Source organism: Solanum dulcamara, chromosome 4, assembly GCF_947179165.1.
Source record: "Solanum dulcamara chromosome 4, daSolDulc1.2, whole genome shotgun sequence".
Lineage (NCBI taxonomy): Eukaryota > Viridiplantae > Streptophyta > Magnoliopsida > Solanales > Solanaceae > Solanum > Solanum dulcamara.
Genome location: NC_077240.1, coordinates 41,809,677 through 41,828,996, shown reverse-complemented (window position 1 = coordinate 41,828,996; position 19,320 = coordinate 41,809,677). Strand labels below are relative to the sequence as shown.

General features: G+C 34.4%; 1 protein-coding gene across 1 annotated transcript; it reads left to right on the top strand.

The window, feature by feature from the left end:
- Nucleotides 1-15,614: 15,614 nt before the first annotated feature.
- Nucleotides 15,615-16,755, top strand: LOC129884227 (uncharacterized). Its single transcript, XM_055958557.1, has 3 exons — nucleotides 15,615-15,709; nucleotides 16,219-16,413; nucleotides 16,503-16,755. The coding sequence occupies exons 1-3, from the start codon at nucleotides 15,615-15,617 to the stop codon at nucleotides 16,753-16,755; spliced, it is 543 nt and encodes a 180-aa protein (XP_055814532.1).
- Nucleotides 16,756-19,320: the final 2,565 nt, after the last annotated feature.

Below are 19,320 nucleotides of genomic sequence, written 5' to 3'. Positions count from 1 at the left end.
TATTTATGACTATCTCATTTTAATTCTTTTTGAGCGATGTTTCAAAACATATTATAACTTTCATACGACCACGCTACTCACCAAATAGTAGCAAACCACAATCTTATATACTCTCAAGTCTTTATTTTCATACCGAATCTATTTAATCAAAAATTCTTATCATATAATTGCATATCACTATCACAATATATCACAAACTCTTGGTACCATCATACTCAGTAGACTTTTCCATCACCACAAGTCCACTTTGTCTTCAACATGACACCTCAGACCTAGCTATACCAACAAAATTCAAAGGACTAACCCAATTTTATACGCACTTTCTTACTAAAATCTTCAATTGCCTTTACCCAAGTTTACTCGTTGGGACTTCTTTACCTATAATCTCATCGTTCCTATATCAACCACATCTTTGGAGCTTATGATGAAATCACCGTTCCTCATTTAAAATCCTTGAAATACACTCGACAACCTAAATGCATTAATCAAAAATTCATCACTAAAATCTTCCTTATAAACAATGCTTAACCCAAGCATATGTAGTAACAAAGTAGTTGGTTTCTCAACTGTGAATGCAACATCGAATCTCATTGTACGAGTATGTGATACCACTGATAACTCGTTAAGTAGTTATTATTAGCACTTGATAATCGACGTATTTATTTCCATATACTGCTAGTACCACATTATTAAAGTTTGTTAGATCCACCACTAGAATACATTATACCTATCGAGAAGATCATACCCAAATGGCTCGCACATTCCTACCCATTAAATAACTGCAAAACATTACCAAATCAAATCTGTTCTGTCCCTATCCCAAGCGATATACATTCTTTCGTAGATCAGGTCACTAGCAGAAGTAACACAATCCATAACTCTAACCAAGTAAGCCTCGATATCATTGTAGTAGTTGTATCATGACCCTATTTGATATACACTCAATCTATGAAACTGCAGCAGAGATTCTGACCAAAATCTTTTCACAGAGTGGTCAAATCCGCTCTTCTAGACTGAACAAAGTTGTGCAGCATATTTGGATAAGGCATGAAGCCTGACCTCATAGGCTATAAACACATCTTCCCTTGCTTTATATTCAGGAACTCATCTCTCCTCTTGTCCCTCAAGGTCCAGGGGATATACTTCTCTATGAAGAAGTCAGATGATGCTACCCAAGTCATATAGAACCTTTAACAAAACTATCAAAATGTTAGATTAGTAGCTATGATCGTAAACAACCCTTAAAAGTGAAAAAACTAGACTCAATAGTCCCCATATTCAATCACACATAGCCGGGAAGTGACTCCGATAACTAGATGAATCTTAAGACTATCGGACAATTGTAACTATTCATGGTAGCTTTTCTATATATTTTCATAAGTAAAGTGGTGCGTGTAGAACCATTAGTGTACTTCAACAATCCCAAACAACACCAAATCTTCCATAACTCAAATGACCAAGTCTGCCCCAAAGACGTTATCTTACTAAGATGACTATCACAAAATCGGTACACGCAATCTACCATTAAGCAATTACCTATAGATATGGAAACATGTTTGGGCATATGTAGAAAATCATATTCCAATCCATATTTGAAATAAAGTAGATGGTCACATAAGAATGTATGAAACCAAGGTCAAATAACACAAGATACTCCTTTCATAGTACCCATATCAAACATTTCCATTTATCTGACTGAATCTCTTTGATATTTAGCAACTCACAATCAACCAGCCTGATCTCCATTACAATCATACATATTTTCAATTTATCAAATACCACATACTCCTTACAGTACCCTAATTTAGTACTAGCTCTAACCAATGGCTTCTACATTGTTATTGCCCTAATTCTGATCATTTATGAAAATAGAGTGATGAAGGTCAGATACCAATTTGTATCACCTAGATACCAATTGGATTCAAGTAATAGCATGAACTAAAGAAGGAATGAAGTTTTCCTAAGTTTTCTTTGATTTATAGCTACTCACAATCAATCAGTCTAATCCCCATTACAATTGTACGCATTCTTGATTTATCAAATACCACATACTCCTTATAGTACCCCAATTTAGTACGAGCTCTAACGAATGGCTTAGACATTGTTATTGCTCTAATTCTGATCATTTGTGAAAATAAAGTGATGAAGGTCAGATACCAATTTGTATCACCTAGATACCAATTGGATTCAAGTAATAGCATGAAATAAAGAAGGAATGAAGTTTTCCTAAGTCCCATAGCCTCTCGAAGAAAAGTAAAGGTGTCCCTGTACCATTTTGAGAGACTCTACTAGACCTGTCCTTGTGTGATGAGATCATCGAACCTAAATCTCTGATACCAAGTTTGTCATGAACCAAAATGGGCCACGAGTAGCACCCATATTTAACCTCCTAGGTCGAAGAACCAACAATACAAATCCAAATTTGTATTAGCTATTCAAAACCTAAAAGTCATCACTTCAAGGACATCTAATTCTAAAATACTAAGTCTGAAAATATCAAACACCATAATAAATAAATAACTTAATGTGTTCGAAAACTAAGAACATTATGCCATGCCCGAGAGAATCCAACATGGGCTAGAAGGAATAGCTCACCAAGATACCTGATGTGCTGGACACTGGTTAGAGCTGAGGTCGAGTCGAAGTCATTGGAACACTCGCTGCACTCCAAAAAATAAAACAAAGAAAAATACAAGTAGGGTTCAGTACGGGGCAACATGTAATGAGTAAGTATCATCGGCTGACTCAAAATAGAAATTAATATGCATAAAGTAATAACAGGTAATCAACTATAACACTTAACAGATGGCACACAACAAGATCAAGATCAAGTGAAAACACAATGAAACAGTTACGTTATTAGGCAACAATATCTAAAGTATACATGAAGACTTCCACACCACGCTCTTTTGAGAATTGAGATATTTGAAATTGGGTAGTATTAAGTTATTTTAATATATTTTCCTTCAATATTACCGTATCAGAATGTGACACTCGATCTAATAATACCGTGTTGGCTCGTGACACCCAATCCAAATATATTGTGTTGGCTCGTGATACCTGATCCAAATATATTGTATCGAAACATGACACTCAATCCAAATATACCATGTCGGAAGATGATACTCGATCTAAATATACCATGTTGGAAAGTGACAACCGATCTAAATATGCCATGTCGATTCGTGACACCATATCCAAATATATTATATTGGTACGTGACATACAATCCAAATATAATTAATTTATTATTTTTTATTATCACATTCCACTTTATTAATAATATTTCATTAAGCCTTTTTTTATACAAGGCATCACTTTTGATAGGACAAGTTCAAGATTATGGATTTTACAGTCTTGAGATTGCAGACCAATCACAACAACATATCAACCATTCAAACCACAATAATTAAATGCATAGTAAACTTCACACATTACTCAATGACTATCACTCGCTATTAAGAGTCTATCTATGATATAGAATAAACCATAACCTACCTCAACCGAAGAACTGTAATCAAGCAAGTTAATTCACCAATATTTTTCCTTTCTTCAATGCCTCAGAACATTTCTAATCTATCAAGTATACAATATTCGTAAGCAAAAAAGTCTATAGACACCCATATTACTATAATTAATTTTCTAAATCTCAAGCCTAGGGTTAAGTCTTAATTTCTATCATTAACATAATTCTAATGATTATTATATAATACAATACACCTAATATTTTATTACCTATCTCAATATATTAAAACTTGAATTAAAATATGATAACCAAGAAAATAAATTTCAAATTACACCAAACAGTATCTAACCTAACTATGCAGAAGCTTAAAACTAATGCTAAAAATGTATAATCTACACCTAATCATGCCATCAATACTACCCAATGATTAGCCATCGTTATTGTGCAATAATTACACATATATAACCATAACTATCTTGTAGCCATGTCCATGCCATTACATGTATACCATTTCCAGTTTTCATTAATCACTCACCATATACCCCTAATAATTACCCAATGATTGTTAAATCATTATCCAAGCTAGGTAATATTGTTTTGCACCAAATTTCAACCGTCTTTTCCAACTCACAATTCCTTTCAACCAACTCCAAATTTTATTGCCTATCCTAGCAAATAATACGCAGAACAAGACTGAAGTTTAGCCCTTACCTGAAGCAGTTTCAGTTGCTCTTCATCGGCGTCGCAGGTAAGTTTTCTATATTCTCCCTTTCTCTTTTCTTTTATCTTATAAAATAATTAAGAACTACAATTTATAAACCCTATCCTTTTATTTAAAAAAGTGGTATATAGTATGAAATAAATTATCAACTTAGCCCACTAATTAAATTTATTATCCAAAATTATTCCTCAACTAAATAATCGTAGTTACCGAATAGTCCAAAATTTTATTTAAAATTTACGAGATGAGTTTTTTATATGATAAGAAGCTCTTCTCAAAATGACCTAGAGCCCGTTTGGATAAGCTTAAAAAAAGTAACTTTTATGTATAAAGTGCTTTTAGAACTTTGAAGTGCTGAAAGTTATTTTTATAAATAAGCAGTTGAGTGTTTGGATAAAAGTGCTTATGATGTGAATTTTAGGGTTAAAAGAATAAAAAAAGGTAGTTTGAGAATTTAGTTAAAATATAAAGGATATAAAAGTAATTTCCATGGTCAAAGAAAATGACTTTAAGCACTTTGGAAAAAAAAGTTAAAAATCCTAACTTTTCATTTCTGACTGACTTTAAGAACTTTATGGCTTAAAGTCAGCATTAGGCAAACACGTCCAAAAGCTAAAAAGAGGCTTTAAGTTGGTTTTGACCAACTTAAAGCCAATCCAAACGGGCTCCTAATGGGTCGTTACAAAAGAAGGCATTGGTTTTAGTTGTCAAAAGAAAAGTCCAAGTGATTCTAATATAGTCATCTACTATAGTCAAAAAATACTTATAACCATTGTGAGTACAAGACTTGTAAGGACCCCATGTATCAATGTGAATCAAATCAAATATTCCTTTAGATTTGATACTACTAAGGGGAAAAGGAAGTCTAGTTTGTTTAGCTTTAGGACATACATCACACATATGATCAGAATTTGAAGGAAAATCAATGGAAAAAAAATTCATTACTGAAAAGGGGAGATGTCCCAATCTACAATACCAAAGTTGTGCATTAGAAATAGCATTTGCATATATTGGAAACGACTCTAGAATTGAGCTAGAAATTGGACTATCATGACTGAGAATTTTAAAATAAAAACTATTATCAGTAGAAGACTGCTTAGGTTGATGACTTCTCTACTGCAAAACATATAAACCTTCCCTCACTTCACAAAGAGCTTGTGCCCTCTTCATAAAAGGGGCCTGCAACATACACCCACCAGAATTAAAATAAGCAATGCAATGAAATTGGCAACATAATTTGCGAATGGATAACAAATTATATTTGAAATATGAAACATAAAGAACATTCTTCAGAGTTAGTTGAGGTTTAACAGAAACACAACCTATGTGCATGATATTTATTTTAAAAGAGTTAGGAAGACTGATACATAAAGGAATAGGAAGAAGAGTTAAAAATAGGAAAATATTGGAATCATAACACATATGCTCAAAAGCTCCTAAGTCTATAAACCAAGTGCTAGAGTCCACAGTCTATAATCTAAGCGAGGGCCCTGTCGCTTTAGCGAGGGCTCGCTTTAGCTACACCTGCCAAGGGGGCGATGGTCGCTTTAGCAATCAAGGGTGTCTTTAGTGATGGCACCAGGCACAAGTGGTGCAAAAGAGGTTTTGAAAATGCCCAAGTCTCCAATGGGGTGCTCAAAATTTATTCGAAACTCTGAGCGTGCAAACGAACTATGCTACATCACCAAATTCAATGTTCTAGACTTAATGGGGCACTTAGAATTTCCACCCAAGGTCACCTCGACGAAAATTGGGTCTCACACCCAAGCACCATTTTAAGTCAAAATCTACAATGAGGCTCGGAATGAGACCAGAAGCCTCGAAAATCACATAAAAGGTCATTCTATACCAAACTTGACATTCCAGAGCTAACCGTACTGACAAAATTTCAATCCAAGCGCGTTTACTAAGAATGTTGACCAAAGTCAACCTTAGGCCACATTTCAAAGGATAAAGAACCAAACGGCCTCAAACTCGCACTAAATGCCTCGATACTCTTGTCAATCATGCTACTAGCCTAATTTTATCATTTCAGACCAGATGGAACCATTCGAATTCCGTTCTGAGGTTTTTTTTGCATTTTTTGACCCAAGTCAATAGGTCAAACTCCAAAAACTCCAAAATAGGAAAACAAGCATAAAACCCAAATAAACGACCAGATGATTGAACTGTTAATGCCAGCAAGTTGTAAATAACTTGGGATCGCTACAGAAAAGCTCTAAATACTGAAAAGATTTAAAAAAAGAAAATGACCTGGATGATCATTACAAAGACCCAATTCAATTAGTTGTGGTAATATACACATGCACGTACGTGTAAAAAACTTTTGTTGTTTTTTAAAAAAAGTTTAAAAATTTTAATTTCTTTTCCTTGTATTTAAAATAAGTTGATACACATGATTTTTTTAATTATTTTTTTCCTTGTATTTAAAATTTTCTCAAATACACATAATTTTTAAAATTTTCGTTGCCTTATATTTAAAATTTTCTCATACACAACATAATTTTTTTTCATTCATTGTGTTTTTCTCTTTATTTTTTTGTCTTTTCTTTTGATTTAATTTTAAATTTAATCCCAAACATCATGTATTTAAAATAAGTTAATTTATACATATATCAAAATAAGTGAAAGAAATCAAATAAAAGATAATTAAAATGTTAAATTAAAGGACATTTTTTAAAAAAGAATTATTATTGCTTTTTAAAAAATATTTTAAAAGACACGTCATTTTTTAAAAATAATGTAATACCCAGAAATTGAAAAGCCAAACAAAAAGGAAATGTTGCAGAAAATTGTTGGTGCAGGCTCAGATGAGGCCTACCTACAAACCATATAAGGTCCTACGTCCCGTAGGAGGTCACTCGTAGGTGAGCTCAGGACTTGGAAAAATTTGGAATCTCAAAGGTTGACCTACAGGATCATCTACAGACCGTAGGAGGTCCTACGATCCATAGATTGGCCCCGTATAAAGGCCCCGTATAAAGGTCCATAGTAGAAAGTTCTATGGATCATAGGATAGCCTGTAAAGTCATCAGAGACTATGTTTTTGGAGTTGTGTAGGACGAGTAGTCCCTACAACTCGTAGGAGTGTCAACGACCCGTAGACTTGAGTCGTATGAATGATGGTCAATTCCAGTAGCTTCAATGTTTATGCATGATTTCTAAAGACCATTTGGATGACACGTGGAAGATCTTACGACCCATAGGAAAAGGATAGTAGGATTGAAGTGCAATTCTAGTAGCTTTGGAATTTGGACATGGGTTCTATGGACCCTTTTGACGAATCGTAAAAAACCTTACGGATTGTAGGTCATGTCTATAGGGTCACTCTGACAGATTTAATTCAGGGTTATTTTGGAAATTACCTATTCTCTTAACTCTTAAACCACATCATTTTGGACTATTTTGGGCGTCCTATAACTACCCAAACCCTTTAAACTTCCCCCATTCCCTCTAAATCTCTCAAATCTTTCTTAGAAATTAAGGTTCTCTCTCAAGGGTCTTCTTCTCAATCAAGCTAGGGTCCAAGTTCAATCTCCATTGCTTTTGGGCTTTGATTATCAAGGTATGTAGGAATTCACCAATGGATTCCTTTCATCCATTGGTTCCCAAAAGATCTCAATCCTTCAAGTTCTATTTCACCCAATTCAATTAGGGTTTATGTCAAATTTTTATGGGTGATTTTTATTATGATTCAATTGATGTTATTTTACCTTATTATACATGAATTTACTGAAATACATAATTTATAATTGATTTCATATGGACCCATGAATTATGCTTTGAATTTCACTTATGAACTATGATTATGAATTTGATGAAGGATTTATGCATGTTTTATAAAAATGATGAAGTATGTTTAAAGGATGCTTTTGAGTAAGCATCAATGATTTATGAAAGATTTTCTCATAATATGAAAAAAAAGGCATGATTTAGATTCTTAGAAAGGTAAATGTCTATACGAACCATGTTTATGAATCATGATTTGAAAGGAGATACTATTATATAATTTTATGACGTGGAATTATAAATGATTAATGCATTTCCTAATGTTATGTTTTGATAATTGATTTTATCTATGCCGCTGGGATTTGACTTAGCACCGAGAGGGCTTGTAACATCCCTCAAAATTTAAAATATATATATACATTAACAATGCCTTGGAAATAGGCCGCTCATGTAACATATTATCCTAATCTTTTTGGAAAATTCGAGTTCAGAATATCGATCAGGAGGTCAAAACCTGTAGGAAAATGGCATCAGTGGATTTTTTAGGACCCGTAGAATGGAAAAAAGATTTTCAAAGAAACCACAAAATAGTGTGGTCCGCGATAGAACCTCGTCGCATACCTGGGAAGCCGCACAAGATATACGCGGACCTGGGAAGGTGTCCTGGCCGAATTTAGTTTTTTTAGGGCCTTTTTAGACTTCTTTCAAATTATTAGTTAATGAACCTAGACGTCTTTAGGACCTAATTCAACTCTATAAATTAACCTAAACCTCTAATTCAATTCATTCTTCTACAATTTATCTATTAAATATTTCTCTCTCTAATAAAAGGCTCTCAAGGGTTTCCATTGAAGATTCAAGCAAATTCACTCAATTTCTTCATCAAAATTCTCAAGTTCTTCCAAATTAATTTGTGTTCTCACTCAAGGTATGTGGGTATTGATTCATGGATCATTTCATCCATGAAGCCAATCAATTTCTCAAGGTTTTCTATCAAATTAAAGTATGGTATGTTATGGGTTTTGTGATCTCTATTCCCATTGCATGAATTTTGATTTAAAGTATGATCATGAGTCTATTTTGATATAATTTGATGGTTATTCAATTAAATTGAAGAGTTTTTCCATGAATTCTCCTATTTTGATTTCTAGGGTTCATGGTGTAAAATATGAGTATTTTCAATTATACTTCTAAATGATATTATCTATATAAATTATGTATGGGCTGATATAAAGTTTATGATCATGCATGTTTTAAAATTTATTTCATAATTTTTAAGTCAATTGATCATGCATTCATGTCATACCCAAATTTCAAGTTCAAGCTATGGTCATGAATTTTCAAAGTATGAATTATGACTGTATATTTCCATTGTGATCATGAATTATAAATATGTTTCAAATTATGATTTTTCATGCAAGTTATGAAGTAAGGTGGCCTAAGGCCTAACAATATGAATTATGCAACTATGATTATAATGATGAAAGGACAATTCTCACATTACAAGTATGTTATGGAAATAAGCTATTCTATGAATTCAAGCCTATGATCATGAATATGATATATGAAATTATGATCTTATGTTATGTATGTACTCTATGGGATTTGACTTAGCACCGAATGTGGACTTGAGGTGGGGGCTAGAAGCAAGGGGTCCTTATATAAAGTCTCTTGTCTCACAACTACGTACCACTGTAAGATTTGCCTTTATGGCTTAGCTAATGGATCCACAAATAGAACATGTTCATGATTAGGAGTCTACCATGGCAAAGTAGCCTCCCCCTTCTCGATATGGGGATCATCGGATTCCATGTTATAGCTCGCATGGTCTTATTGTCGGTTATGGTTCCTATCCCACATATGTATGATTTCTTAAGTATGTTATGATTTTGAACTTATGCTTTTAAATGCTTTGGTCAATATGATTTTCTCATGACTTTACGTATTCCAACTTAACATGTATTTTACTTGACCTTTGCATTCCATGATTCACATTGCATGTCATGCCCTCATACTTAGTACATTCCAACGTACTAATGCATACTTTTTGCCTACATTATCTCATAATATAGGAGTTGTGTTTGAAGATCCTTATCGTCCACGTAACTAGTTGGCGTTCCTATCCGAAGGTGTTGTAGTGAGTCCTCATTGACCGGGGACTAGTTTCAAGTTGGTTACTATTTCTTCTTTTAAAAGACTTTGTTTACATCGTAAATTTGAGGGTGAGTACAAGACTTGTAAGGACCCCATGTATCAATGTGAATCAAATCAAATATTCCTTTAGATTTGATACTACTAAGGGGAAAAGGAAGTCTAGTTTGTTTAGCTTTAGGACATACATCACACATATGATCAGAATTTGAAGGAAAATCAATGGAAAAAAAATTCATTACTGAAAAGGGGAGATGTCCCAATCTACAATACCAAAGTTGTGCATTAGAAATAGCATTTGCATATATTGGAAACGACTCTAGAATTGAGCTAGAAATTGGACTATCATGACTGAGAATTTTAAAATAAAAACTATTATCAGTAGAAGACTGCTTAGGTTGATGACTTCTCTACTGCAAAACATATAAACCTTCCCTCACTTCACAAAGAGCTTGTGCCCTCTTCATAAAAGGGGCCTGCAACATACACCCACCAGAATTAAAATAAGCAATGCAATGAAATTGGCAACATAATTTGCGAATGGATAACAAATTATATTTGAAATATGAAACATAAAGAACATTCTTCAGAGTTAGTTGAGGTTTAACAGAAACACAACCTATGTGCATGATATTTATTTTAAAAGAGTTAGGAAGACTGATACATAAAGGAATAGGAAGAAGAGTTAAAAATAGGAAAATATTGGAATCATAACACATATGCTCAAAAGCTCCTAAGTCTATAAACCAAGTGCTAGAGTCCACAGTCTATAATCTAAGCGAGGGCCCTGTCGCTTTAGCGAGGGCCCTGTCGCTTTAGCGAGGGCTCGCTTTAGCTACACCTGCCAAGGGGGCGATGGTCGCTTTAGCAATCAAGGGTGTCTTTAGTGATGGCACCAGGCACAAGTGGTGCAAAAGAGGTTTTGAAAATGCCCAAGTCTCCAATGGGGTGCTCAAAATTTATTCGAAACTCTGAGCGTGCAAACGAACTATGCTACATCACCAAATTCAATGTTCTAGACTTAATGGGGCACTTAGAATTTCCACCCAAGGTCACCTCGACGAAAATTGGGTCTCACACCCAAGCACCATTTTAAGTCAAAATCTACAATGAGGCTCGGAATGAGACCAGAAGCCTCGAAAATCACATAAAAGGTCATTCTATACCAAACTTGACATTCCAGAGCTAACCGTACTGACAAAATTTCAATCCAAGCGCGTTTACTAAGAATGTTGACCAAAGTCAACCTTAGGCCACATTTCAAAGGATAAAGAACCAAACGGCCTCAAACTCGCACTAAATGCCTCGATACTCTTGTCAATCATGCTACTAGCCTAATTTTATCATTTCAGACCAGATGGAACCATTCGAATTCCGTTCTGAGGTTTTTTTTGCATTTTTTGACCCAAGTCAATAGGTCAAACTCCAAAAACTCCAAAATAGGAAAACAAGCATAAAACCCAAATAAACGACCAGATGATTGAACTGTTAATGCCAGCAAGTTGTAAATAACTTGGGATCGCTACAGAAAAGCTCTAAATACTGAAAAGATTTAAAAAAAGAAAATGACCTGGATGATCATTACAAAGACCCAATTCAATTAGTTGTGGTAATATACACATGCACGTACGTGTAAAAAACTTTTGTTGTTTTTTAAAAAAAGTTTAAAAATTTTAATTTCTTTTCCTTGTATTTAAAATAAGTTGATACACATGATTTTTTTAATTATTTTTTTCCTTGTATTTAAAATTTTCTCAAATACACATAATTTTTAAAATTTTCGTTGCCTTATATTTAAAATTTTCTCATACACAACATAATTTTTTTTCATTCATTGTGTTTTTCTCTTTATTTTTTTGTCTTTTCTTTTGATTTAATTTTAAATTTAATCCCAAACATCATGTATTTAAAATAAGTTAATTTATACATATATCAAAATAAGTGAAAGAAATCAAATAAAAGATAATTAAAATGTTAAATTAAAGGACATTTTTTAAAAAAGAATTATTATTGCTTTTTAAAAAATATTTTAAAAGACACGTCATTTTTTAAAAATAATGTAATACCCAGAAATTGAAAAGCCAAACAAAAAGGAAATGTTGCAGAAAATTGTTGGTGCAGGCTCAGATGAGGCCTACCTACAAACCATATAAGGTCCTACGTCCCGTAGGAGGTCACTCGTAGGTGAGCTCAGGACTTGGAAAAATTTGGAATCTCAAAGGTTGACCTACAGGATCATCTACAGACCGTAGGAGGTCCTACGATCCATAGATTGGCCCCGTATAAAGGCCCCGTATAAAGGTCCATAGTAGAAAGTTCTATGGATCATAGGATAGCCTGTAAAGTCATCAGAGACTATGTTTTTGGAGTTGTGTAGGACGAGTAGTCCCTACAACTCGTAGGAGTGTCAACGACCCGTAGACTTGAGTCGTATGAATGATGGTCAATTCCAGTAGCTTCAATGTTTATGCATGATTTCTAAAGACCATTTGGATGACACGTGGAAGATCTTACGACCCATAGGAAAAGGATAGTAGGATTGAAGTGCAATTCTAGTAGCTTTGGAATTTGGACATGGGTTCTATGGACCCTTTTGACGAATCGTAAAAAACCTTACGGATTGTAGGTCATGTCTATAGGGTCACTCTGACAGATTTAATTCAGGGTTATTTTGGAAATTACCTATTCTCTTAACTCTTAAACCACATCATTTTGGACTATTTTGGGCGTCCTATAACTACCCAAACCCTTTAAACTTCCCCCATTCCCTCTAAATCTCTCAAATCTTTCTTAGAAATTAAGGTTCTCTCTCAAGGGTCTTCTTCTCAATCAAGCTAGGGTCCAAGTTCAATCTCCATTGCTTTTGGGCTTTGATTATCAAGGTATGTAGGAATTCACCAATGGATTCCTTTCATCCATTGGTTCCCAAAAGATCTCAATCCTTCAAGTTCTATTTCACCCAATTCAATTAGGGTTTATGTCAAATTTTTATGGGTGATTTTTATTATGATTCAATTGATGTTATTTTACCTTATTATACATGAATTTACTGAAATACATAATTTATAATTGATTTCATATGGACCCATGAATTATGCTTTGAATTTCACTTATGAACTATGATTATGAATTTGATGAAGGATTTATGCATGTTTTATAAAAATGATGAAGTATGTTTAAAGGATGCTTTTGAGTAAGCATCAATGATTTATGAAAGATTTTCTCATAATATGAAAAAAAAGGCATGATTTAGATTCTTAGAAAGGTAAATGTCTATACGAACCATGTTTATGAATCATGATTTGAAAGGAGATACTATTATATAATTTTATGACGTGGAATTATAAATGATTAATGCATTTCCTAATGTTATGTTTTGATAATTGATTTTATCTATGCCGCTGGGATTTGACTTAGCACCGAGAGGGCTTGTAACATCCCTCAAAATTTAAAATATATATATACATTAACAATGCCTTGGAAATAGGCCGCTCATGTAACATATTATCCTAATCTTTTTGGAAAATTCGAGTTCAGAATATCGATCAGGAGGTCAAAACCTGTAGGAAAATGGCATCAGTGGATTTTTTAGGACCCGTAGAATGGAAAAAAGATTTTCAAAGAAACCACAAAATAGTGTGGTCCGCGATAGAACCTCGTCGCATACCTGGGAAGCCGCACAAGATATACGCGGACCTGGGAAGGTGTCCTGGCCGAATTTAGTTTTTTTAGGGCCTTTTTAGACTTCTTTCAAATTATTAGTTAATGAACCTAGACGTCTTTAGGACCTAATTCAACTCTATAAATTAACCTAAACCTCTAATTCAATTCATTCTTCTACAATTTATCTATTAAATATTTCTCTCTCTAATAAAAGGCTCTCAAGGGTTTCCATTGAAGATTCAAGCAAATTCACTCAATTTCTTCATCAAAATTCTCAAGTTCTTCCAAATTAATTTGTGTTCTCACTCAAGGTATGTGGGTATTGATTCATGGATCATTTCATCCATGAAGCCAATCAATTTCTCAAGGTTTTCTATCAAATTAAAGTATGGTATGTTATGGGTTTTGTGATCTCTATTCCCATTGCATGAATTTTGATTTAAAGTATGATCATGAGTCTATTTTGATATAATTTGATGGTTATTCAATTAAATTGAAGAGTTTTTCCATGAATTCTCCTATTTTGATTTCTAGGGTTCATGGTGTAAAATATGAGTATTTTCAATTATACTTCTAAATGATATTATCTATATAAATTATGTATGGGCTGATATAAAGTTTATGATCATGCATGTTTTAAAATTTATTTCATAATTTTTAAGTCAATTGATCATGCATTCATGTCATACCCAAATTTCAAGTTCAAGCTATGGTCATGAATTTTCAAAGTATGAATTATGACTGTATATTTCCATTGTGATCATGAATTATAAATATGTTTCAAATTATGATTTTTCATGCAAGTTATGAAGTAAGGTGGCCTAAGGCCTAACAATATGAATTATGCAACTATGATTATAATGATGAAAGGACAATTCTCACATTACAAGTATGTTATGGAAATAAGCTATTCTATGAATTCAAGCCTATGATCATGAATATGATATATGAAATTATGATCTTATGTTATGTATGTACTCTATGGGATTTGACTTAGCACCGAATGTGGACTTGAGGTGGGGGCTAGAAGCAAGGGGTCCTTATATAAAGTCTCTTGTCTCACAACTACGTACCACTGTAAGATTTGCCTTTATGGCTTAGCTAATGGATCCACAAATAGAACATGTTCATGATTAGGAGTCTACCATGGCAAAGTAGCCTCCCCCTTCTCGATATGGGGATCATCGGATTCCATGTTATAGCTCGCATGGTCTTATTGTCGGTTATGGTTCCTATCCCACATATGTATGATTTCTTAAGTATGTTATGATTTTGAACTTATGCTTTTAAATGCTTTGGTCAATATGATTTTCTCATGACTTTACGTATTCCAACTTAACATGTATTTTACTTGACCTTTGCATTCCATGATTCACATTGCATGTCATGCCCTCATACTTAGTACATTCCAACGTACTAATGCATACTTTTTGCCTACATTATCTCATAATATAGGAGTTGTGTTTGAAGATCCTTATCGTCCACGTAACTAGTTGGCGTTCCTATCCGAAGGTGTTGTAGTGAGTCCTCATTGACCGGGGACTAGTTTCAAGTTGGTTACTATTTCTTCTTTTAAAAGACTTTGTTTACATCGTAAATTTGAGGGTGAGATAGGGACATGATCCTATAAGTTGTGCCACATCTAGTTCCTAGCTTGGGTCATGACAAACACGGTATCACAGCTTAGGGTTCAAGTGTCCTAGGGTATCTTACATGTCGTATCTATTAGATTCTTGTTTATGCGTGTAAATCGCGTCACATTTATGATTGAGAGGCTATGAGGCATTTAAGAAACTTTACTTCTTTCATTACTCTTAAGTCGTACGATAAAGTTGAACTCTATAAGTCTTTTCTTCTAACTCTTGTTCTTTAAGTTACAAAATTATGCCTCCAAAAAGAACCTACGTGAGAAGCAATGTGAATGCGAATGTGGACGAGGAGCAATATGTTCCACAAGCTCTGATGGACCCTTTAGCCGGGTAAGTGACTCATATCGAATTTAGGGAAGGTTTTCAAGTGCTTGCCCAAGGTATGGCGGCACAAGACAACTGAGAGGTGATATCTCTCGTGAACCCAAATATGGGTACAACGGCTACTAGAGTGTGTGACTTCACAAGGATGAACCCTCCAAAATTTCATGGGTCCAAGTTGGATGAGGATCCATAAGAGTTTATTGAAAAGATCCAAAAATTGTCAATATCATGGGTATGACTCTAGTGGAGAAGGTAGATTTAGAAGCATACCAATTAAAGGGAGTGTCTCAAATTTGGTTCAATCAATGGAAGTAAGAGAGAGCTAGGGATGCGGGTCCTTTAGATTGAGAAGAGTTCAATGATGCTTTTCTTGACCATGTCTTTCCCCTTGAGTTGAGGGAGGCTATGATCAAAGAGTTCATCAATTTGAAGGAAGGTAATATGAGTGTGAGGGAATATTTCTTAAAGTTTACACAATTGTCCAAATATACTTCATTCATGGTTGTCGACTCTAGAGCTCGCATGAACAAGTTTGTTTTCATCATTTCGGACTTGGTTGACAAAGAATTTAGAACTTCCATGTTGATCAAGGAGATGAATATCTCAAGTTTGATGACTCATTTCGAACAAATCGAGGAGGAAAAGCTTAAGGAGAAGGCTAAAGAGTCAAAGAGGGCAAGGACCGATAGTGGAGACTTTTCACATTCGAGGTCTGGTAATAGTGATCTTTCATAATTTCACCAAAAGTCTCCGATAAAAATTCTTCTAGTAATTCGGCTCCAAAATTCAACAAGAATAGGATGTCTAACCCTAAGCCTCAAGGGAGTACTCCGAGTGGTCAGAATATCCCTGCATATAGGAAGTGTTGGAAGAGACATCAAGAAGATTGTTTGGCGAGTTCTGAAGCTTGTTATGATTGTGGAAATATGGGTCATAAGGTGAGAGAATTCCCCTTAGTTGATACTAGAGGTGGAGGTGTTCGACCTCAAATTCAGACTACTTTAGGTCGTCCATCTCAGCAGGGTACTTCATCAGGTTCTAGTGGTGGTTAGCGCCAGAACAAATTCTATTCTTTTCAGACTCGACAAGATTTGGATTATTATTCCAATGTGGTCATTGGTATGTTACGAGTCTTTCAGTTCTATGTTTATGCTTTGTTAGATTCGGGAGCATGGTATGCTCAAACCCACAGGAAACGTGAAGAAAATAAATCTACTAGAACTTATATTCAGATGTAGTCACTATTTTCTGAAAGTAAAAATGCATAAAGTAAATTGAGGTTTGTTTGTTCAATTCAGTAAGGAGTAACAATGTTCGCAGTTACAAAGTAAAATAGACTTAAAGTGTTGAACAGTATGAGAATGTAGCTAGGATTGTGTTCTCCATGACATATAACTCACTAAATTTCTCGTATCAATGATTCCGTCTTAATGCATCGCATGCAAAATCTAGAAAGTAATGGACATCTAAACACCTTGTGGCCCTATTAGATGAATTTAACTCTTGACCTTCCAAAATCAGAATGTATGTCTATCTAACCCTTGCTTTTGACCTCAGAAAACTATTCCCTCCCGGGCTCAAGTTCTTAGATAAAGGTTTGTAGCTTCAAATTTTCATTTAGTTTTCTTTTCCTAATCCCTACCCCTCTGCCGAGCAAGTAATGAATACAGACAAGTTTTAAGAAGAAGATAACAATAATGCATGCTCAGACGTTGATACAAAATCACCAATACATTTGCCTACTTCCTTACTCCGTCATAGTTTCCACAACCCTAGTCATGGAATTTAGCTACTCATATTCATAAGCAAAGCATTAAAAATTTATGTGTAATTCATATAACAATAATTACGTTTATGAAATAGTTAATCTTGAATCAATCGATGAATAATAAATCAAGAAAAGCACGAAAACTTATAATTATGTTTGATTCCCAAAAATAGTTCAAAAATATCTTCTCAAACCTCGTTCTATTCTAAAAGGCTAAAAAAATATGTAATATAAACATAAACCCTATGTAGAGTATTTATAGAATACAAAACCAAATCCTAAACAAAGTAGGAAAACTTAAGGTGGCCAGATTCACGTTGACAGTTCATAGACTGTGGTGACATTCATGCCTCGTAGAGGTGCTCTATAGTATTTTCCTAGGATTCAACTGCTTCTGATTTATTAACTCCATGGACAAGCTTCACAGCTCGTTCAGGACATAACGTTCTACTCAGGGCCTCGTGTGGTTTGCCTTAGATTGTTCATGTGCCTTTTCAATATCTTCTTCACGGGCAATGTCAACGACCCATTGTGCTTTGCACTTCTCATGGTGAGGCTTGAGGGGACTCATTTTAACATTTTGTAGGCACTTCTAATCATCATCTTCATGGCCTTCTCTCACGATTTGTAATAGTTTCCATGGCCAGTTAAGGGTCTCGTGGGGTTTCACTTGGCCAAGAAATCTTATGAGCCCTTTCATAGCATCCTCTGTAATGTCCAACTCCACGGGCTATATAAGGGTTCATGACCCATGGAGGGCCTCTTGAATCCACAGTTATAGTAAATTTTCAGTAAAACTCAACAATTTAGCCCAACCTCGTGCACGACTTAATTTTTTTGCAATCAAACACAAACACACATCATATTTACAAAAATATACTTGAAATCCATGATAATTCAACATTTTGAGCGTCGAAAGTGTCGTAAATTTGCGACACATCAACACCCTCAACTTAGAACCATGATTTGTCCTCAAGCAATGAAAAATAACTAAACACAATGACGCCCAAATACAAATGACTCTCAGAAGATGTACATCATCCCCAAACACAATATACATGACCTTTTTTCATTTTCAGTTCACATCAGCTATGTAATATACCAAACATTCCAACTAACTCACAAGGATCAATTTAGGATATTTTACTACTCTTAGTCAACCAAATAAGAGCAAACAATAATTATGTAGCCAAACTAGCAATCAAACTGTGTACTCGTAGTGCCCTCACCACAAAGATGTCTCTCTCACAACGTATATAAATAAAAAAAAAGACTAGAATGATTTCATTCACGCGCTCAAATGAAGTTCAATCAATGCACATATACACACCATAGGTTTGTCCTTATTTTCAACACTTTAGCTTTCAAACAGCTCGTTTAGGATCATGATAGAACTTTCTTAGTTTGTAACATAGGCTCAGGCTCAGGTAGGATGCATTTAAGATATAAGTGACTTTTCTGCCCCTCCAAGATGCTACATTGACTTAGCTACCCATTTTCCAACCCAAACTTGTGTCGCCCCAACTTTTTTCTTTTATTTATGCTCGGGTGTGGCTCTGCTTATTTTTGTAAAAAAATAATTCTAATCATTTTCTCATTGTATTTGTTTTTTTCATTTATTCATAGTCTTCTTTCTCCTTGCAGCCATAACCCATTTCTTTTCTTTTTTCTCTCGTTACACGCTTCTTTTCATACCCCTACTTTTTCTGTGTTCCTCTATAATAGTCACCCCTAACTTAGGTTTTTATCTTGAGTTGAGGTGTACATTGTCCTAAGAGGAACCACTGTCAAGATAAAGGTCTACCATCATATGGGAAAGGTGAATTGTGTTATTTCGAAGAAAATATCT